Source organism: Dendropsophus ebraccatus, chromosome 12 (assembly GCF_027789765.1).
Source record: "Dendropsophus ebraccatus isolate aDenEbr1 chromosome 12, aDenEbr1.pat, whole genome shotgun sequence".
In the NCBI taxonomy this organism is placed as follows: domain Eukaryota; kingdom Metazoa; phylum Chordata; class Amphibia; order Anura; family Hylidae; genus Dendropsophus; species Dendropsophus ebraccatus.
The window spans coordinates 84,609,883-84,632,797 of NC_091465.1; the positions used below are offsets into that span (position 1 = coordinate 84,609,883).

At 45.8% G+C, this 22,915-nt stretch overlaps 1 protein-coding gene across 1 annotated transcript; it reads right to left on the minus strand.

Moving 5' to 3' along the window:
- Positions 1–2,490: 2,490 nt before the first annotated feature.
- LOC138768835 (uncharacterized) lies at positions 2,491–21,803 on the minus strand. Its single transcript, XM_069946795.1, has 6 exons — positions 21,469–21,803; positions 12,284–12,364; positions 6,617–8,583; positions 5,861–6,151; positions 3,562–3,775; positions 2,491–2,653 (listed from the first exon to the last, which is right to left on the minus strand). The coding sequence occupies exons 2-6, from the start codon at positions 12,352–12,354 to the stop codon at positions 2,491–2,493; spliced, it is 2,706 nt and encodes a 901-aa protein (XP_069802896.1). The 5' UTR covers positions 12,355–12,364; positions 21,469–21,803.
- Between the last annotated feature and the right edge of the window lie 1,112 nt (positions 21,804–22,915).

A 22,915-nucleotide genomic window follows, 5' to 3' on the forward strand; every position in this document is an offset into this window, starting at 1 on the left:
GCGACCGATGATTTTAGGTTTGAACCTAAATGAACGATCAGCTAATGACACAATCATCGGCTGATCGTTCTCTCTATTCCACTGAGCGATACTCGGCCGATTCGGCCAATTATTACTCCGTGGAATAGGCCCCTGACTGACTAGGAAGGAGCATATAGCTGATACATTGTATACAGTATATATATATGAGGCTGTGCTCCTATATTCATAGAGTCTTACTGATTATGTGGATTCTAAAGAGTTGTCCCCATTGACTGTCTGGGCTTTGCCATGTGATCAGCATGTGACAGTCTTGTGGGGTGTCCCCGGTATAGGGGTTAGTACCGTTAGTAGTCGTCTATAGTTGGCTTGCCATCTGCTATATAACACAATATAGAAATGGAGGCTTAAAGTGACACTGTCCCCCCCCTTTTTCCATTCTGACTTCTCTACACAGGTTTAAAGAGAACATTTTGCCGTTTTATACCTTATTTTATATCATACATCAGTAAAAAGTGATCTTTTATCATCTGTGGATTGTGCTACCTAGGCGGGGCTTCACGAGCGAAGCCCTACTTAGCCCCACCCACATAATCACCATAGGCCCACACACTGTGATATCTTTGCTGCAGAGGCCCCTCCCCCTTGGTATGGGCCGACCTAGAGGGTGTGGGGCCTAGACCTTCAGGCTGGCCTATTCCAATGGCCATCAAGGGTGCGGGGCCTATGCGACGATGACAGTGCGGGGGCGGGGCCTACGGTGGTGATGTGGGTGGGGCTAAGTGGCGCTTTGGCCGTGAAGCCCCACCCAGGTAGCACAATCCGCAGATGATAAAAGATCACTTTTACTGAAACAAGCACCATGATGTATGATATAAAATAAGGTTTAAAACTGCTAAATGTACCCTTTACACCTGTGTAGAGAAGTCTTAATGCAAAAAGGGGGGGACAGTGTCACTTTAATGTAAAGAAGACAGAGTATATAGTATAATTCCAGTCACCCATCTACTGTACAGACTTGGGACATCCACAAATATTAAGAAGGAACGGAGAACATCCATGGACGGCTTCTGGTGTAGACTACGGGGCCTCATACATGCATCATATGGCAGCACATGGAGCACCTACACAGGGATGATCCTGGCTCATGGCACAGAACGCAGGCAAGTCGTAGCACCCCATCAGTCCATCATCAAGTATTTTCTCATTTCTCTGCTGATCCCTATGAATCATCAGTGAGACCCGGATTGAATCTGTATATCTTTATTGACACATGTTACAAGCAAAGAATAACCACACCACCTGACTACAGGAACAGACTACACATAGGGCTTGTAGTCTGTTACTATGGAGATGCAAAGGTCCCCAGAAGAGCTGTAAGTACAATACAATAGAAGATTTTGATTTAAGACTATACGCAATGTTACTTATCTCATATTAGATGCATTGGCGCCTTTTGAATCCACAGGCTAACTTAGAGCACACACCAGATACAGGGCCGCTTCTGCCATGAGGCGGAATGAGTATTCCGCCTCAGGCAGCAGATTCTGTGTCCTGCAGGGGGCGTCAAGATCTTCACCGCTGTCAGCTGCGGTCACCAGGAAGCAGGAGTGTTGCCCTGGTAAGTTCTGGCGCGACGGTGCGGTGCGGGGAAGGGGGGGTGCCTGGGGGCGGCGGCAGCCCAGGTTTGCCTCAGGCGGCAGAAATCAATCAATTTGAAATCAGAAATCAATTTGGAATAAATCAAAGTCACTCTGAATTTTGCCGCAAGAGTACATTCAAAAACAAGGACCATGTTACAAACGAGAACCCCTGCTCCCATACGCTCAGGAGCCCAGAGGTCAGCCGCAATGCTGTCAGTACATACACTGCCCCGGCACAGCAGACAAACGGGGAGATTTATCAAACTGGTGAAACTGGCTCAGTTGCCCCTAGCAACCAATCAGGTTCCACTTTTAATTCCTCACAGGTTTCTTGGAAAATGAAAGGTGGAATCTGATTGGTTGCTAGGGGCAACTGGGCCAGTTTCACTTTACACCAGTTTGATAAATCTCCCCCATAGTGTACAGACAAATCTGAACCATACAACGTTCGTGAGACCGGCTCTTTGTTTAGATTTAAGAAGTGGATGAGACGACAACCTGATGTCTATGTGGGCAGCAGGAGGATAAGCAACCTATCCCACCCTGGTAACACTCACATACATGCGGCCAATGTGTTACGCAGATTTATGTGACGTGTACGGCCAGCTTTACACGGTTGTCTTTGTTAGACATTCTTAGAAACCTTCATTAGGTATCAGTAACGCCCTGGTGTTCACCAAAACTGAACCTGATGCCACCCCACTAGTGGTAGAAGATGGTCATTCGGTACCATGACACTCTTTTCCATAAAACATAGTAAACCCATGGATTCACAAGGGGAAATATTGCTATAAAATCATTAAGAAGCAGAAGAATACAGAAAAAAACAGAAGAGTCTTCTACGTGGTTGTGGAGAACGTCCAGCAGATCAGACGACTTCCTCTTGATCTTCCTCAGTGGGAACTTGTCCATTGATGCTCCCATTTGTAGGCGGTCTATCCAATAAAGGCATGGCACTGGGGTTGGATCTGGCGTCGGTTTCGGAGGTCCTGTTGGTGTCAGGTTCGGAGGTCCTGTTGGTTGCCACCTTACTGCCAAAGTAACAAGAAATATTTATGAGGTTTAATGGCTCCCAGTTACACAGCGGCCCCAGCCAGTCTCTTCCTGACCACCATGTATCCTGTGATATATTCCCATATTCATTCCCCCGATTCCTCCCCCCAGCGAGGCTCCTCCATCTCCCTCACACATATGTACATCCTCATAGGAGCCAGATTTATTAACTATTAATGAAATGTGATGGAAATAACCAAACCCCCATGAAAGACACTGAACCTCCATGCAGGTGCGGCCTCTGGATTGGGATTCAATGCCATGGGGCTGGCTCTTTATGGCAATGAAATGTCCAATAATGGGACCAAAGACCTTATTACTCCAAACGATTATCGTTCCGGCCAATAATCATTTGGTGCAATAACCTCTGTTAAAATACCACAATCACTCGACATGGTGGTCTTTCAAAGGCCAATCATGACAAAATTGCTCTGCTGTGTTTTGCATTAGGAGTGGAGCTGACTTCAATTGGCAACCTGGACGATCTAAGAATCGGCAACCCCTCCCGCTAATGATGGGGAAGTGAGTGCTGACCTGACAGGTTGGCTCTCGCTTCCCCCTTAGCATCGTGCCGTGTAATACAGCGTTGCATGTGCTTTGCTTTGTCTTGTGTAAGTGTATACTGTGTGCATGCACCAGTGCCATGTATGACCCCCTCCTACCACTAGCACTAGTGACATAGAGCCCCTGTAAATGGTGACCCCTATGGCCGAACCATCATTATTATTCGAAGTTTGATGTAGAAGAAAGGGAAGAATGGACAGTTTTGGGTTAGCAGGTCAGAAGTAAGGTGTTATGTATATGGTCGGCAGACGTGTGGTTAGTTATGGTAATCAGGTGTGGGATAAAGCTGAGCTGTGATTGGTTAATACACGATGATGATTACCTCTTACATCCTGGGCAGAGACAGTACAGTAATAGTGCAACAAGACCAAGAACAATGGCTGCAGGAATTCCTATTGCAATCCACACAGTATAGGGGTCGTCCTGCGCCCGTGGGGGAGGGCTGTTAGGGGGTTCAGTCATCACGGATGTTGAGCTGTTAGAGAGTTTGGGGTATTCAGCTATTTTTGCCATCACTTCTCCCTCACTCAGCCGTCCTGGAAAATAAAATTGGTGGTAAGTCGTGTGATAAGAGAAACATAGAAGCGTGGCCACATATTACAGCAACGTTACAGGACACCCAAGAAGCCCCGACCCCACCAGCCCCATCACCAGAGGTCAGGTCACTGCTTCCTGCAAGGTCACTCCACCCTGCTGCCGAAATACTCTGTGCTGCTTGGACCACTCACTTTGCACTGTGTAAAAGGTCAGCCTGCAACCATTCACATGTGCAGCACACTCCTCTTCTGGAATACTCCGTAATGTTGAGGGGACGTACCCCAGGGCCGCTTTAACCATAGGGCCAATGGTGCACATGCAGGGGGCTATCTACTACGGAGGGGGGGGGCTATATACCACTGGAGGAGGGGAGCACAGGGGGGCTATATACCACTTGGGTGGAGCACAAGGGGGCTATATACCACTGGGGTGGAGCACAGGGGGGCTATATACCACTTGGGTGGAGCACAGGGGGGCTATATACCACTGGGGGGAGGAGGGGAGCACAGGGGGGGCTATATATCACTGGGGGGGAGCACAGGGTGGCTATATACCACTGTGGGGAGCACAGGGGGCTATATACTACTGGGGTGGAGCACTGGGGGCTAAATACTACAGAGGGAGAGCACACAGGGAGACTAGATACTTCTGGGGGGAAGTGCATAGGGGGCTATATACTACGGGGGGGAAGCACAGGGGGAGCTATATACTACTGAGGGCAGCACACAAGGGGTATATACTACTGAGGGCAGCATACAAGGGGTATATACCACTGAGGGCAGCACACAGGGGTCTATACTACATTGGGGCTGCACAGAGTGTCCTATATTATATAGGGACCTTACTACTATACTGGGGCACAGGGCATATCTAATTATTAAGGGACACATTAAAACTATAGGGGCACAGAAGGGTGTAACTACTATATAGGGGCACAGAAGGGTGTAACTACTATATAGGGGCATAGAAGGGTGTAACTACTATATAGGGGCACAGAAGGGTGTAACTACTATATAGGGGCATAGAAGGGTGTAACTTCTATATAGGGGCACAGAAGGGTGTAACTACTATATAGGGGCACAGAAGGGTGTAACTACTATATAGGGGCACAGAAGAATGTAACTACTATATAGGGGTACAGAGGGAGGTAACTACTATATAGGGGCACAGAAGGGTGTAACTACTATATAGGGGTACAGAGGGGTGTAACTACTATATATTGGTACAGAGGGGTGTAACTTCTATATAGGGGTACAGAGGGAGGCAATCATTGGTGATATCTTTCAGTTCTGTTCAGTGCAGTTTTCATGTAATATGTAATCACTGTATGGTGGAAATAGTGTTATACCTTATGTATAATACAGTGTGGGGGCACATTCAGGGCATTATACTGTGTGTGGAGCACCGATTCTGATAACGTGCGGAGGGGGGTGGGTGCTGAAAGGGAAAAGGGGGGGCCCACTCTTGAGGTTTGTGCACCGGGCCCGCCAATGTATTAAAACGGCCCTGCCGTACCTCTCTATATAACATCCCACATGACTAGCCTACTTCTCTCCTGATATACTCTGTGCTGCTGGAATCATGTCGCACTCCCTTAGTAAAGTTGGCCTTACATATCACATAGCTGTCAGCTTAGGGGAGAGTCAGGAGACCCCCATAAACATTAGATGATTTCTCTATGTATATGTCCAGCTTTCCTCTCAGTCTGTGACCACCCACGAGATAAGAACAATATGTTCCTTAAAAACTCTGTGCTGCTTGTGTTATACACGTTCCGCTGTATAACTTTTAGTTTTTGAACTCCAACAAGATGGGAATACTGACATACTCTGTGCTGCTGACGACCCAGATATTTCTACTAAATAACTTCTAGTCAGTGATCGCCCACTGGATCAGCTCACTCTACACCTGACATACTCTGTGCTGCTGACAACCCAGATATTTCTACTATGTACCTCTCAGTCTGTGATGGCCCATTTGTCACTTCTTTTAGTCACATGCTGTAATACTCTGTGCTGCTTCCATACATGACATAGAAAGTTTTGGCAGATTTTAGCCATTCACACTGGTCTGACTCTTCTTACCTCCATAGATTCCTTGCACATTTTCTCCGTTTAAACCATTCCCATACTCCATGTTGATGCCCTGTGTGCTGTTCACCTCAATCATCATCACTATATCTGTGTCATTTTCTGCAATCAACCAAGACTGTGAGTCTGAGCAGTTGTGGTAGGATGGGACCTTCTTTAGGTTGACTGTGCAGACCGGACCTGATCGGAGATTGTCCATATTCTTGAAGACCAGACATTGGTTCATGAGGGATTTGTTTTTCAAAGAGAACTTGAACTGAAACCATTGTGACGAGACGGGGGAAGCTGTGGACAAACATGGACGGACAGGAAATGAGTTTGCTACATTGTATCCATATAAGTAATGTGTAACAGCTGGGAGCAGAGATGACACGGTGCTGAAAAGCAACCGAAACAGTTGTGTTATGCCATGTGCAAACCTCCCATAATGTCACTTTTATATATATAACATCTACCAGGAGAGGCCTCCATTTTGACTACTTTGGTCCCCTCATTTCTGTGCATTGCTCCATTGTAAAATGGAGTATTGCGGCTCTGACCCTCAAGACTGCCCCACCATAAATCTCCATTATCCACTTGTCTACCAGGTCATGTCACTTCCAGGCAACATGCAATAAAATCTAAGAAACTATGGACAGGACACCTGTAAAACCTAATGTTTCCCCCCTTCTGACTAATGATCACTCCTCATTTCTATGTGTTCCCTTAAAAATATTGGATTATTAACATTGTATTCATGTTTGCACTTACCTTGTGCCTCATTTACCAGAACCATCATGCCTATAGCAAAGCATAAGACTTTCCATAAGCCTGCTCCCCCATTGTATGGTCTTGAGGTTCCTCCTCTATGATTTTTCACATTGTGTTCTGATTCAGAAACCTTAGTAGCACCATTGTCTGATCTATGCCCTCCTAGTGTAAGATTCTTCTCTTCACAGCTGACTATAGCACTGTCTTCTGATCTCATGATTAAGGCGCTACGGTCTTCTGGTCTTGTGACTTCTGTAACATTGCTGTCATGTAGAAGACTTGTGGAGGAATTGTCATTAGGACTAGCGCCATTAAGAACTTTTTCATTTCTTTCTCCGGTATGAGTTTTTCTGTATGGAACTTTTTCTGTATGGAATGAACAGTTGTTGTCTTCTCCATAGTCTGTGGAAATTTTGATCTCAGAGTCTTTGGCATTATTTTTGTCCATGTTGGCTCCATCTTGCAGCTTGCAGTGCGTAGTGGTGGTATAAGCATCTACACTGGTACCACCATCATTTTTTAAGTCTGAGGCATCCCGACCAGTCTTACTAGCTCGGGAAAAGCTATTGTTAACCTCATGATGGGCAACAGTTTCATCACTGGGTCTGTAGCCAACATCTCCATTGTGTCCTGATACAAAGACCCCAGTAGTACTGATGTTTGAGCTCTTCTCTTTTAGTGTAAGGTTGGACTTCAACATCATGGTGGTATGGCCTTTTGGCCTTGTGACTTCTGTAACATCACCGTCTTGTAGAAGACCTGCAGAGGAATTGTCGATAGGACTAGTGCTATTAAATACATCGCCTTTTCCTTCTCCAACATTAGTTTCTAGGATGTTTGGTCCATGGCATGAATAGTCATTGTTGTCTCCTCCATGGAAAGTTTTGATCTTTGAGTCTCTGGCATTATTTTTGTCCATGTTGGCTCTATCTTGCATCTTGCAGCGGGTAACATTGGGTTTATAGCCCACATTACAATCGTGTCCTGATTCAGAGACCTGAGTAGTACTGCTGTTTACGCTTTGCTCTTCCAGTGTAGGGTTGTTCTCTCCAGAGTTGGCTGTAACACTGTCTCCTGAACTCAAGATTATAGTGGTATGGTCACCTGGCCTTGTGACTTCTGTAACATTGCCGTCTTGTAGAAGACCTCTGGAGGCATTATAATTATGGCTAGTCCAGTCAAAGGCTTTGCTTTTTCCTCCTTTGATATCAGCTTTGTTAATGTTTGGTACATGGCATGAATTGTCATTGTTGTCTCCTCCATGGGCTGTGGAAATTTTGATCTTTCTTTCTTCTGTGTTATTTTTGTCCATGTTGGCTCCACCTTGCAGCTTGCAGCATGTAGTGGTAGTACAAGCATCTATACTGGTACCACCATCCATCCTGGAATCGGAGACATCCCCATCAGTCTGACTAGCTGGAGAAAAGCTGTTGCTAACCTCATGATGGGCAAGTAATTCATTACTGGGTTTGCAGTCACCATCGTGTCCTGATGCAGAGACCTTGGTGGCATTGTTATTTGATCTATGCTTTTCGGGTGCAAAATTCTCCTTAAAAACGTTGGTAGTACTGTCGTCTAATGATGAGGCTGTGGGAACATAATTCTCAAGTGCACAAGGCATGGTGGAGTGGTAATTCTTTCTTGTGATCTCTTGTGATCTGTCTTCTTTAAGATCAGTGGGCGCATTGTCCTTGGTACTAAACCCGTCTGAGATCTTCCTTTTTTCTTCATATTCTTCAGAGCCATTCCTATTGTAACTAATCCACGAGATGTCATGATGTTCAGTAGCGTGGTTGTCATCTAGTATGTCTAGGTATGTCTTCTTTATAGCATTATTTTCCCACTTGCAGCTCTCGAAAGATGTTAAATTCTTATCCCAGTAGATTTCAGTCCTTGGGTTAGGTTCCTGTCCTTGGGTCCTTAAGATTGGTGTCTCTTGAGTGCTTACAGGTGTTTCCGCAAAGTACCTAACGGCAGCAAGGAGAGAAGAAAATAAAAAAAAATAATTAAAGAACAAACAAGTTTATCCCCTCACTGTGTTAGTGGTATCTAAGATCTGGCAGCTTGGAACAGCCACAAGAGTAGGACCCACAGGAGATATCCGAATAGGAAAACCAACCTTAGCGACTCAGGATCCATATACATAACATATAAATGGAAACGGCAAAGTACATTTATGTGCTTCTGGGTCCTCAATTGGGTTTAGACTGAAATCCACTTTAGCAAATGATATGATCAAGTTGAGAAGAAACATAAACTGGCGAAGTGGGGAGATACTTATTGGAAAGAGCAAGAGCCAAATAGAAACTATTATTCTATACCAATATGCCCATAGATATCAGTTACTATTTCAAAGACACCATAGCCTAGAACATCGATATACCATTCTGTCTCTGGATCGTACCATTAGGTTGCCCAGTGCTACTTATATCCGAGTACTAAACATGTTTAACCATGCTGGGCAGCAAAATAGTTCTCTCCTTCTATAAGAAGGAGACGGTTAGTAATACAATCCTCCAGGTCTCCACCCGTCATCTAAGTAAGGGTAAGTATCCACAGGTGTATACCCAACATTATTAGTGAATATGTGAATGTCATCGCATTGACCAGACATATTCATGAACTCCATATGGGAGACGTCCAATTAAACAGAGCGATTACCTGCTCAATCGGGCCGATTCAGGCAGATATTGCCCTGTGTAATAAAGACAACGATCAGCCAAGGAGACGATCGTGAGATGATCATGGTCTTTCAGCACGTTATAAAATCATTGGTCACCGACCCTGCAAAGCTCAGGGTAATAGGCGGCAGATGTAAGTATGTAGAAAATAATAAACACTATACTTACCTCTCCACTCTCCCTAGTGTCCTCCTGCCTGTTCACCGCAGCCGCCGCTGGAACGTATGAAGCCATCTAAGCATTGTCAGGCCGCTTAGCCAATCACTGGCTGTGGAACTGTCCCATCTTAGCCAGTGATTGGCTGAGAGGCGTGTCACTTCAGACAGGAGCAGGGAAAAGTCAAGAGGACACTGGGGAGCATGGAGAGGTAATGTATAACTTTATTATTTTCTATATCCAGAAAAGTATATCGCTTTGTGTAATAGGAGGTGCGCGGTTGGTGGCTGATAAAAGCGTTTTGAAAATAATAAACATATATACTTACCTCTCCATGCTCCCCGATGTCCTTCTTCCTGTTCCCTGCTCACCACAGCCGCGCCTGAAGCATACGTGTCTGAAGTGACAGGCTGCTTAGCCAATCCGCTGTCCTCTCTCGGCCAGTGATTGGCTGAGCGGCTTGTCACTGATGAGACAGGTCTAGAAGCTTCAACAGCAGCTGCAGTGAGTGGAGGAAAGCTAATAGAACACTGGGGAGTGCGGAGAGGTAAGTATAAAAGTTTATTAATTACTATTAAGAGCAAGAGTGGCACGGACATCGATAACCCTTGCAGCACAATAGTCGAGCCGCGTAATAGGCACGGTAAGCGAGCACCGATTTAACAGATTGGCCACGCTTATCTGGCCATCTAATACAGCCCTTGCTAAATGATTGTTGAGCCGTGTGATAGGATCAGTAAACGAGTGCCGGTCTAGCAGATTGGAGCTCATTTACATTATTGATCAGCCTGTCTAATAGGACCCCTAGTTTCGGATATGACATTTTTGTATAGAACCATAGAAGGTCTGTATCTGTACCTTCTCCTATGTATATTGTTCTGTACACTTCATTTATATAGCTGACATCTGCGTACAGTACGTGTCATTGTGCTCTGAAGGGGGAAACCCTGAAACGCGTAGGCCTATATATATCTCCCAGCCTCTAGCCTTTATAATATGTTAAATAAAGCTGTTTGTATCCGGATTGTGCAGCGCTGGATGGAGGTTTCTCTGTTAGGAAATTAAATTCATTAGAAAATATAAAAGGCATGAAACCATAGAAAGTGAACATGGAACAGGAAACACCTGTGAGTGAATGACTTCTGGTGGTTAGATATGACTAAGAGACCAAAGCGCACAAATCACAACTGATCACTATCACTGGCTCCTGTACACGGGCCGATTATTGGGACCATGACCGTCCCCAGGAATACTCATCACTGATTACTGGCTCCTGTACATGGGGCGATTATTAGGCCCAAGGCCGTCCCCAGGTACACTCACCACTGATCACTGACTCCTGTACACGGGCCGATTATTGGGACCATGACCGTCCCCAGGAATACTCATCACTGATTACTGGCTCCTGTACATGGGGCGATTATTGGGACCATGGCCGTCCCCAGGAATACTAATCACTAATCACTGGCTCCTGTACACAGGGCGATTATTGGGCCCATGGCCGTCCCCAGGAATACTAATCACTAATCACTGGCTCCTGTACACAGGCCGATTATCAGGCCCATGGCCGTTCCCAGGTATACTCATCACTAATCACCGGCTTCTGTACACAAAGCGATTATTGGGCCCATGGCCATCCCCAGGTACACTCATCACTGATCACTGACTCCTGGACACATGCCGATTATTGGGCCCATGGCCGTCCCCAGGAATACTCATCACTGATCACTGGCTCCTGTACATGGGGCGATTATGGGGCCCATGGCTGTCCCCAGGAATACTCATCACTGATCACTGGCTCCTGTACATGGGCCGATTATGGGGCCCATGGCCGTCCCCAGGAATACTCATCACTGATCACTGGCCCCTGTACATGGGGCGATTATTGGGCCCATGGCTGTCCCCAGGAATAATCATCACTGATCACCAGCTCCTGTACACAGGGCGATTATTGGGCCCATGGCCGTCCCCAGGAATACTCATCACTGATCACTGGCTCCTGTACACAGGGCGATTATCAGGCCCATGGCCGTCCCCAGGTACACTGATCACTGATCACTGACTCCTGGACACAGGGCGATTATTGGGCCCAAGGCCGTCCCCAGGTACACTCATCACTGATCACCGGCTCCTGTACACAGGGCGATTATTAGGCCCATGGTCGTCCCCAGGAATACTCATCACTGATCACCTGCTCCTGTACACAGGGCGATTATTAGGCCCATGGTCGTCCCCAGGAATACTCATCACTGATCACTGGCCCCTGTACATGGGGCGATTATTGGGCCCATGGCTGTCCCCAGGAATAATCATCACTGATCACTGGCCCCTGTACACAGGGCGATTATTGGGCCCATGGCCGTCCCCAGGAATACTTATCACTGATCACTGTCTCCTGTACACCGGGCGATTATCAGGCCCATGGCCGTCCCCAGGTACACTCACCACTGATCACTGACTCCTGTACACAGGGCGATTATCAGGCCCATGGCCGTCCCCAGGTACACTGATCACTGACTCCTGGACACAGGGCGATTATTGGGCCCATGGTCGTCCCCAGAAATACTCATCACTGATCACTGGCTCCTGTACATGGGGCGATTATTGGGCCCAGGGCCGTCCCCAGGAATACTCATCACTGATCACTGTAAAGGGGCTTTATGTTTAGACCAACTATTAGTCTTGTCAAGAATTTGTCTCTATTTTTGGCACATAATAGACCTATCCCTACACCTGTTTTTGTTTGCAATAATAACAATGTACAATAGTAACTGCCCCATTGTAAGAATAGTTCACTTTCCACAATCAGGTAAAGAGAGCCATGACTTACCCAGAATCCATCTCACTGCTTGTCTCCTGTCTCGAGGTGTCCTGTACCGGAGTATCCCACTGCCCAGCCATCCTGTAACACCTGGAGAGAAGACAGAATATTTCTTGAGCTTCTAGAACATTCCTGTATAGGCATCTTATACATCGGGTGTAGCTTATCTATTATAATTGTAAGCTCCAGTATTCTGGGTGGACTTGTTCTTGTAATTTCCTTATTTTTTTATTGTTAGTGCATTATCATGTGGGCAACCATCTGGCTGGAGCTGTTTTAACTGATGACATGCTTTACAGCAATGAATATCTCCAGACCCTATTTATTGTATGGGAACACTAGTAAGCATCCTCTGTGGGAAGGTCTCTGCCCCTATTGTCTTCTCTATCTACTGATGTCACCTTTCTGTAACGCTGTACAGATCACTTTTTGGCAGCCTCCTCCTTATCATCACAGACACAACAGGAAGTCTCAGCTTAGTTTTAGGCCTAGTGACCAGACTGAAAACTGCAAGAATACAGGATTATTTTATAACATAGACAGTAAAATGGAAAAAAAATTGCAACAAAAATGCTTATAAAAATATGTTTAACATTAAAACTCCTTTCTTTTGCAGATATTAATGACACGGATAATAACCGGGTAATTTCGCACAGCTGTAACAATTAGTTGTACCTCCTCTTAATGACTATATATAAACGTATAGCACCTGTCACACCCAGAGGTGAGGTTCAGCTGTCAGATTATATAGAGGACTTTCACTACCCAACATAAACAAACAGTGACTTCCTAAAGGATCAGTAATAGTGATATCCTATGCACAGTAATAGTAATATCTAGAGATGAGGGAATACGATTCAATCGAGATGGTATTCGATGGAATATTGCGGTATTCAAAAGATTCAAATTCAATCGAGTAGTGTGACGAATACGCAGGAATTTGAAAGTCCTCCCATCGCAGTTGGCGCTTTTTTTAATCCAATCACCATGCAGGGAGGCCGTGAGGGACCCTGGGAGTACGCACGCAGCGCGAAAACGGCGTCTACCCTCATTGGGTGGCTGAACCACATGACCTCGAATCTTAAACCTCTCGACCGCAGATGAGCTTTCAACCTAGCCAGGGAGAGATCTTGCAGCAGGGAGAGATAGGTTTTAGTAGCGTTTTGGTTAGGCAGGATTACTACAGAACCCAAAAGTCCTTTTCAGGGCGAAGATCCAGCGAAAAAGTCATCTCTGCATCCAAAGCTTCTCAGTGCTAAGAAATAGATGATAACAACAGCAGCAGCATCAGCAGGTGTATTCATTCCAGTACCCTGTGTGTACAAGTGACTTATAGTGTCCCTGGTTTAGCCCACTAAGGGCACGTTATATATACTGTTCCAGTAACGTTCGTACAGCATGACGCGTGATACGCGCGAATAACATGACGCTCTGCGGATGCACATTGGAATCATGTATGTAACGCTGCGCAAGAAATAGGAAGGAAATGTGTGAACATTGCCATAAATGTTCGTAAAGTGTTCGCAAATATTTTTCCTTCACAACTGCGGAGAGTGGCATTATACTGCGATTTTGGGGTGTTGGGTGCACCCAGGCATGCTCCCCCTAATGTCCCAGTGTCATTCCGGAGGTGTTGGCATTATTTAGGGAGGGTTCATGGGGGACTTGGTGACCTCCAAGTGGTCGAATTTGGATTTCCAAGTGCCGCAATTTTTTTCCCCATAGACTATAATGGGATCGAATATTCGTTAGTGCTGATTGTTGTCTCTATTCCACGGAGCAATATTCGGCCGAATCGGGGCGATTATCCCTCCGTGGAATAAAGACAATGATCAGCCGATCGTTGTCATCGGCTGATCGTTGATATAGGTTAGGACCTACAGTATATTTGTCGGGCGCCTAGCGATATACATTACCTATGCAGGGTGCAGGGCTCCTCTTCTCCTGCTTCTCCCCTGGTCCCGTGCGTTCCAGCGTCAGGGCGGCCTGTCTCAGCTGACAGGCTGCTCGGCCAATCACTGGCCACGGCGGTCCCGGCCAGTGATTGGCTGAGCGGTTGTCAGCCGAGACAGGCCGCCCTGATGCTGGAGGAGCACGCGGGACCCGGGAGAAGAGGAGCCCTGCACCCTGCATAGGTAATGTACTGTATACTAGTTAAACTAGGGCTGCAAGGACATCGGTAACAATGTCCCTGCAGCCCTTGTTTAACGATAATCGGGCCGTGGAATAGGCCCAGTAAACGAGCGCCGATCTAGCAGATGGGCGCTCATTTATCGCAGGGCTGTGGAGTCGGAGTCAGAGCTAGTTTTGGCTGGAGTCTAAGTCGGAGCTAGTTTTGGCTGGAGTCGGAATCGGAAAAAAATGTACCGACTCAGACTCCAGCTTTAAATATTTTATGAGCAACATTCTGATATTTGATAGGTTATTTTTCACAGAACCACGTATTAAAAATTAACTTTTATTAAATATATTTTAAAATAGAGGGAAAAAGAACAAAAATCCAATACTGCTAAAAGGCACATCTAGATAAATGTAACCTCATAGGTATCTACCTGCCACAAACGTAGGTCTCAGATACTACAAATCTTTATATATTGTCTTTGTCTCGACGCGTTTCACCCAGTGTTACAAACTGGGATCCTCAGGAGACTTATCAGACCAATATGGTGTCTAAATGATAGTTATCACGGTGAGGTAAAAACATGGGGTCAGAGTAATGATTATGCATCGGATACAGAATATGGGTAACACTCTTGATTATGACCTCCGATAAAGCACTTGGAGCATCACCAAAACAAAAAGTGCGAAATATTTCTATATACCGTTCTATCCCCTCTGATTATCACAATATTTTCCAACAGGGCTAACAATCATTGGTCAAGTTGTCATATTATAACAGATTATAACATATTATAACAGCATTAGCCGCAAAAACCTGAGGACAATCCCCCACAGTCAACACAATGATTGTGACTCGTGAGACAAAACATCAGAGGAGAAAAAAAATAAATCATAGCCCCATTTGGGACAACTCACGACCCCCACGTGTGTGTGCCAGCAAAGATGGTTCTGGTGTTCTTTTTCCCTCTATTTTAAAATATATTTAATAAAAGTTAATTTTTAATACGTGGTTCTGTGAAAAATATTCTATATGTGCACGTAGTTGACAAGTAATATACACACAATTATAGAGTGGTGTATCTGTGACAACATTCTAATAGGTCCCTAGCTCTATTAGATAAGGGTGGTCGGGGAAAAGTTGCCGGTCACTATTTGGCAATTTGTTTCTGAGCTGGAACAGTCCATTGTGTGGGGGGAGATCTGTGCTGGGCTCTTCCTGGATGCTGGATGATTGTATATGAGCAGCAGTGTAATATGGAGATATCCTGTATAATATAGAGGAGGAGGAGACATAAGTAGTGTAGCTGTAACCTTTGTCCTCAGTGTGGTATTTTCTCTCTGGGAGAAGGTTGTGTGTTTTTCTTCAGTGTTCTATGGCTGCAGGTGTGTGTGTGTGTGTGTGTGTGTGTGGTATGGCTGCAGCAGGATGTGTGTATGAGTGTGTGTGTGTGTGTGTGTGTGCTATGGCTGCAGCAGGCTGTGTGTGCTATGGCTGCAGCAGGCTGTGTGTGTGTGTGTGCGTGCACTATGACTGCAGCAGGCTGTGTGTATAAGTGTATGTGTGTGTGTGCTATGGCTGCAGCAGGCTGTGTGTGTGCTGTGTGTATTGCTTGCCCTCACAGTGACCCCTCTATATCACTATGTGTAACCCCTCTATATCACTATGTGTGACCCCTCTCTATATCACTATGTGTGACCCCCTCTATATCACTATGGCTGACCTCTATATTACAGGTATCTGGCATTGTTAGCAGTGTATCTGTGTGTATGGTAAATATTTAGTTAGAAACATAGAAGATTGTCATCAGGAAAAGACCACCTGCCCCATCTAGTCTAGTTGTGAGTTGTTCAGGACATGGAGGCTGGAGACTGGCTGCATCCACTGCACACACAGGAGAAGCTGTTTTATATCTTTCCTTATTCCCTCAGAAGTCGCCCCAGGATCATGTAGGACATTAGGGAGAAGCTGCTGAGCCAGTGTGATAGATAACTCCCCTGGTATATGACCGGCCATTTATGAAGGAGCAGGAGTCGGAGTCGGTCCTGATAAAATTCAGGAGTCAGAGTCGGAGCTGCGGCTTACCGACTCCACAGCCCTGGTTTATCGGGCCCCATCGGCCCGTGGAATAGGACCCTAAGACTCCTTGATTGAGTGAGATTTGACTTGAAGGCACATCTCAGATCTCAGACATGCTCAGATGCTTCTGCCCCTTCTTTCTTCTAAGATAAAATATAAAAGTTATACAGGATTCGGTCCCTAAATATGAGGATGATAAGGACTATAAAGATTTACAGATATCTATAAAGAACAAGATGGACACTCTGGATATGATACTACAAAGATGAGATATACTGGACGATCAAAGAAAAGAGGTCTATACCTGGCATAAGTCCATGTTCAGACACACTGAAAAATCACCAAAATCCAGTCTAACTACAAAAAAGAAGAAGAAGAAACAGAAACATAAAAGTCGCAAGGTCGGTTTTTCAGACACCAATGACACTTCTGACAGCGCCATTATAGATGCTTCCAACAATGATCACGGCCTCAAGCATGGAGACAACGGGATCCAGCACCCAAGCTGCCAAACAGAGGGGCCGTCCATCAGTGTAACAATGGGATAGATGATTGATCTAATCCTATTAAATATACTAAATTGTGCATGCATACAGGATCTACAGGTTACTAAATTTATGTGCTTCAGAGATTGTATCTTTCCCTGTTTCAGACAGTGGGTGAACTTTCTTTAAAACCACTAATTCCTGTTTCCTGAGGGCCTGAGGCCATGGATAGGTTCCAGGAATTGGTGGAAAAGAAACATGATGAGTCAGCAATAACCAAACATACAACAGGGAATCTATGGAGAGAAGGAAAGTTATAGACCAGATTCAGATAAAGGGGGGATGGGGGTTCTGCTGAATGCTGGTCTATATGTGAAGATGAATAGGGACTCGTTGGATGAGGAGACCAGCTATAGGAAATTATCCTGTAATCCTACCAAAATTTGCCAAAAAGGATTAGAGAAAGTATAGAAAGCCTAGGTAGAGGAGTGACCAATCAAAAAACCTATGACTATTTGTGGGTGTCGGAGCCTGTGACCCCAGTCTTTCATTCTTTGCCCAAAGTATCCAAGGGGTCCCCCCCCCTGGCCTATTGTAGCGGGGATTGGGTCCTTGGGTGAAACTCTGGGGGAATGGGTGACCATTGTTTACAGTCACTTACACACATCACTCCCACATTTATACGTGACTCAAAATGCCTACTAGACATTCTTGGACATATGCCAGGAGACGGCAACTATTGCATTGCTACCTGCGACGTTTTAGCAATGTTCTCATCAATCCACATTGAATTGGGCTGACGGGCTTTGAGAGTTTTTTTTGCAAAACTATAGTACGTATAATCTTAAAGAGTCACTGTCATATTTTATTTATTTTTTTGCAGAAATCAATAGTCCAGGCGATTTTAAGAAACTTTGTAATTGGGTTTATTAGCCAAATATGCCATTATCTGCATGTAAAAAGACTTTTCCCAGGTCCCCCCCCCTCCTTCCTCTTTTTCATCCACTCTGAAAAATCTGAAAATTGTGACTTGTTGCAGGAGACGTCCCCTGTCTGCTCTATGGAGAGGGGAGGGGGGAGGAGGAAGGAGGGAGTTAGCCGGCAGCAGAAAGCAGATAACAGAGGATTACAGGCACGGAGCTGGGTGACAGCTGTAATCAGAGCTCAGACAGGTCAGTGGTGACTGTTACAGGAGATAACAGGTGATTTGTAGATTAACTCTTTGTTGTCCTGTTTTGGTCTTTTCTTTAGCTCTCTCCATAGGAGAACAATGAAGACAGGGGGGAGAGCTTCAAACTGCTTTTTCATGATAAAAATGCATTTTTCGGATAATAAACCCAATTACAAAGTTTCTTAAAATCGCCTGGACTATTGATTTCTGCAAAAAAATTTTCACGACAGTGACACTTTAATTTACAAGACTTTCTGGGATTGGCCACAGACAATCTCCTGAGGAACAGTTTTTTCATGTTTGATGGTAATTTTCATTTGCAGACACAAGGAGCTGCAATGGGGGCTAAACTTGCCCCGTCTTTAGCAAATATCTATATGCCTGTATGGGAATTCCAACATATTTTTTCTTCCCACAACCCATTCCTTCAGAAGATAGGCAGGTACGTTGATGATCTTCTGATCATTTGGAAGGGCTCAGAACCCAGGTTCTTGGACTTCATGCAGTATGGGAACTATAACGATATGAATCTTAAATTAACCTCCATGTTTGGGGGAAAAGTACACCATTTCTGGACGTCAACATCCATATTGGAAAGGTTAAATCTGTAATCCATCCATATAGGAAGGATAACTGGCAATTTGGTGTTAATGGTCACATTGTGCCCATCCAGTGTACAAACATTCCATATGGGGAATGGAGCCGTCTGCATCACAATTGTTCAGATGATGCGGTTTTTGCTGCACAGTCAGAAGAATTGGGGGAACGCTTGATGTATAGAGAATATATTTATATCATGTACGTGAACTGGCCTGTGCCCTCGACAGAAAAGATCTTATTGACAACTCTCTGTCTAGGAGTAGAAAACGCAAACAGGGCGAAATTTTAACCCCCACCTTTGTCAAAGTAGGGGCCCAACTTTAGGATCCAAACATTCACCCAGTCTTTATGTGACAATGATAATGGCAGTGCATGGTCGCATTACAAGGGCTGCCACAAGTGCGACCACAGTCGATGCACCACATGTAAACATCTTACAACAGGTACCATCTACTGTAACAGGTAAGAGCTATGAAGTCACCAATTATATAAAGTGTAATAGTATATGAGGTGTATGTTACAATATGTGGGCTGCACGTCTCGAGCATTAAAAGAACACGTTAGGAGACCCATCTCAGGTGTACAGACTGGGGCGGGGGATGTGTCTTTGTTAACCCAATATTCCATACTGCACACGCAGGGTTAACAGAATCTCTGGAGGTAACTGGCATAGAGAGAATTACGCAATCTGTCTGGGGAGGCGACTATAGACACAAGCTCCTGAAGAGGAAGTCTTGTTAGACGTTTGCCCTAACATATTGACTCATATAACACGCTATGCTGGTTCTAGTTGTGTAAAGTAAGAATGGTATCAGAATTGCATTAGGAACATTCAGTCTCTAGAACGTTATCCACATGCATGTATAATGTCTGATTTGACCTCCACATGTGTAAGATGTGTCAGGATTTGCTCTCTCAATTAAGAGATTTGCATTGGAACCTTGGACTGGAGCTGGGCAGCCATCTTTCCTACATGGCAGGATTGCAGCCCCCCCATAAAGAACATTGCTGCCCGTCTGCAGATCACCTGGTCAAACCAGAGGCTATTGGGACAATACTTTGTGGATAGATGAAAGCTTTATATAAAAATACATCATATGGATGGGATAAAAATTATATCATCTGTGACACATGGTGGTGGTGGTATAATAGCAGTATGATGGCGGTATAATAGCAGTATAATGGTGGTATAATGGTTTGGGCTTGTTCTGAAACTATAGCAACCAGGTTACCTGGACAGTGCACGACCGCTGGACGTTCAAATCCTTAGGCATCAGTAGAATCACTGGAGAGGTCCGCACGTGCGTATAATATTCTTTCATTGCAGCATGTTAAACTCCATACAAAAGTCCAAAATAGGAAACGATCAACAGGGCACACAATCCGACGCGTTTCTGACCGGCTGGCTCCTATTCATAGATACAGTGTGACTGGTCGGCTCCTGGTATAAGTGGGGGATGACATCCGATAACCCTCGTGCATAAAGATGCCGAGAAACAAAAAAGCATAGACACAAAAACTCAGCTAAAACATACTTATAATGAAGTGATGGATCCAGTCTATGATTTATTCCAGATGGAAAAGATGCGGCCAACATCACGATCCAGAAACCGTCACGATTCGGGAGTTTCTGCCTTCTAACTCCTCCACCATCCGGACATAGCAAGACAATGCCGGTGATTATACGGAACAGATCCAGCATGGTTCTATGTTTGCTCTGCCACCTCCGTGCCAAGACGGCCGTCATTATTGATAAAACAATGAACAATGAATGTCTGTGAGCCGAGTGCCCAGAGAACGTGGATCATGTAGCAAGACGATAACCCTAAGCGCATATCGAGGCTAAAGAATAACGATTTGGAATGGGCCATCCATTACTCTAATAGAAATGTTGTGCAAGGATCTGAAGTGAGCGGCTTGTGAGAGGGAAGCGCCAACATAGCAGAGCTGAAGTCGTTCTCTGTGGAGGAATGGGTTAAAATTCCTCCAAGCCGAGGCCATGCAGGACTGATCCGGGAATGTTTACATGTTTTTTTAGGACTTTTTGAGTTCAACGTCTCCTCCAATTTGTGCAAAAATCTAGAACATTCAGAAACGTTCTGCGATCGCCGCATATACTTCATGCTATAGATCACTGCTTCTATTATATACTCATTGCTGTACCTGTCGCTTGGAAAAACCTGATCCGTCTGGGTCAGACTGAGTGTTTAAACCCGTAACGATTGTGAGAACAAGCTCCTAATGTAAGTCTATGGAGCCCAACTCTTTCACTGACACAAAGCGAGGAGCTGCAGGCCGTTCCTCTCCTGGCTCGTTCTCCTGATCTTTACGGGTGTGAACACTCAGACAAGGACCGATTAACTTGTCTCTATGATCTGTCAAAAGTTTTTCCATCGACAGGTACACTTTAAGAAAAGGAATAAAGTTGTGCTCTTCTCCCATACCCATTGTCTGTTACTACAGCCGCACAGATGGGTGTGAGCTATAGGTGACACTCGCACAGCGTTCAGTACAGGAGCCGCACAGGGTTCACTCTCCATTAGTTCCTTGGGATTGTTCACAGGAAGAGCAGATGGGTTTTTTTTTCGCGCTGAGCAGCAAAGTCAGCTCTGCTACATACGTAGCTGGTAAGAGAACTGACATGGAGCTGAGATGCAACAATGTATCCGTAACATTACATCAGACATAAAATACACAGACAGTATCCATCTAGGAGACTAATAATATAAAGAACAGTCACCTGTCTGAGCTCCGTCCTCGTCCTCACTCTGTCGCAGGTGATGTGGGGGAGCGGCTGGGGCCGAAGGTGCAGCACCCTGCGCGAGCGGAAACAAGACACACAGGGAGTGCTCAGGGTGGCGTGACAGCAATCATCAGAGGAAGGAAACACCTTGTTACATTACCGGGAGGATCTATGAGCAGAGGCCACTCCGAGGGAGGACGGCGACTGTGCTGAGACAGCACTAGAAGTTTATACCCCCCTCTTGTTTGATTTAGCCCTTATGTGTGATGTTGGGGGGTACGAAGGCAATTAGTATGGGTGCCCAGGGACTGTAGATGGTCCTCTTTTTGGGCATACTGGTAGTGGGCAGAGTGCTGCACAGGGTGGTTGTGTCCATCTCCCCCTCTTGCATGTTCAGCAGATGGTTGTGCCCGACTGCCCCTTTTGTGATACCATGTGATTTGGGTAGGCAATAAAATGATAGTATTGAGGATATTCTACCCATCAGCAGCTTACCTTCTTCAGGCCCTATTCCACGATCACGGCCGATATTCGTCCCGTGGAACAGAAGGCAACGATCAGCCGACAAACATGTTGAAAGACAAACGACTCATACAGCAACGATATCCTGCCATAGCCTTGTGGAATAGGAGGCTGCAGACTGCTGCTGTATGCTATGGGCTGCCCGGACGATCTAGCGATCACCTGGGCGGCCCCCCCCCACAGCTCCCCGCAGCCCCCCCCCAGCACTCATTTGCTCCTCTCAGTTGGCCCATGGAATAGGGGCTTAAGGGTCCTATTCCATGGGCCGAGCAACAATGTAAACAAGCGCCAATCTGCTAGATGATCGTTAAGCAAGGGCTGCAGGGACATTGTTACCGATGTCCTTGCAGCCTTGCAGCATACATTACCTAGCACCGTCTTCCTCCCTGGGTCCTGCGGCACAGCATCAGCTTCGGTGCGGCCTGACCGAGCTATCAGACAGCTCAGCCAATCACTGCCCGCGGCGGTCCCGGCCAGTGATTGGCTGAGCGGTCTGGTAGCCCAGTCAGGCCGCTCCGGAGTTGATCTTGCGCGCAGGACTGGGGGAGAAAGACGGAGCGCAGGAGAAGCCCTGCTAGGTAATGTATGCTGCTTGGATCGTCGGTCACCGCCACGCACCGCTATTCCACACAGCGATGCGCGGGTGGCGAACGCCGATTTTAGGTTTGAACCTAAATTAACGATCAGCCGATGACACGATCACCGGCTGATCGTTCTCTCTATTCCACTGAGCGATAATCGGCCGGATCAGCCGATTATAGCTCCCGTGGAATAGGCCCCTAACTCTTGGTGCCCCAGTGGTAAGCTGTCCCTCCCTCCCTTTCTTCTTTCTCAGCGATGGAGCTATTTTATACAGAAGTTGTACTTTTTTGTGTGTAATTGCTCCTAATGGTTTTCTAATATTTGTTTCTTTAAGTCACGG

What these genes read in the sequence shown, in the direction of transcription:
- LOC138768835 (XM_069946795.1), bottom strand. Translation starts at nt 12,354, where the DNA reads ATGGCTGGGCAGTGGGATACTCCGGTACAGGACACCTCGAGACAGGAG. An exon ending in TGTGCAAGGAATCTATGGAG is followed by an intron (nt 3,776 to 5,860) that starts GTAAGAAGAGTC and finishes TTTATTTTCCAG; the next exon opens with GACGGCTGAGTGAGGGAGAA. An exon ending in CTCTGCCCAGGATGTAAGAG is followed by an intron (nt 2,654 to 3,561) that starts GTAATCATCATC and finishes TTACTTTGGCAG; the next exon opens with TAAGGTGGCAACCAACAGGA.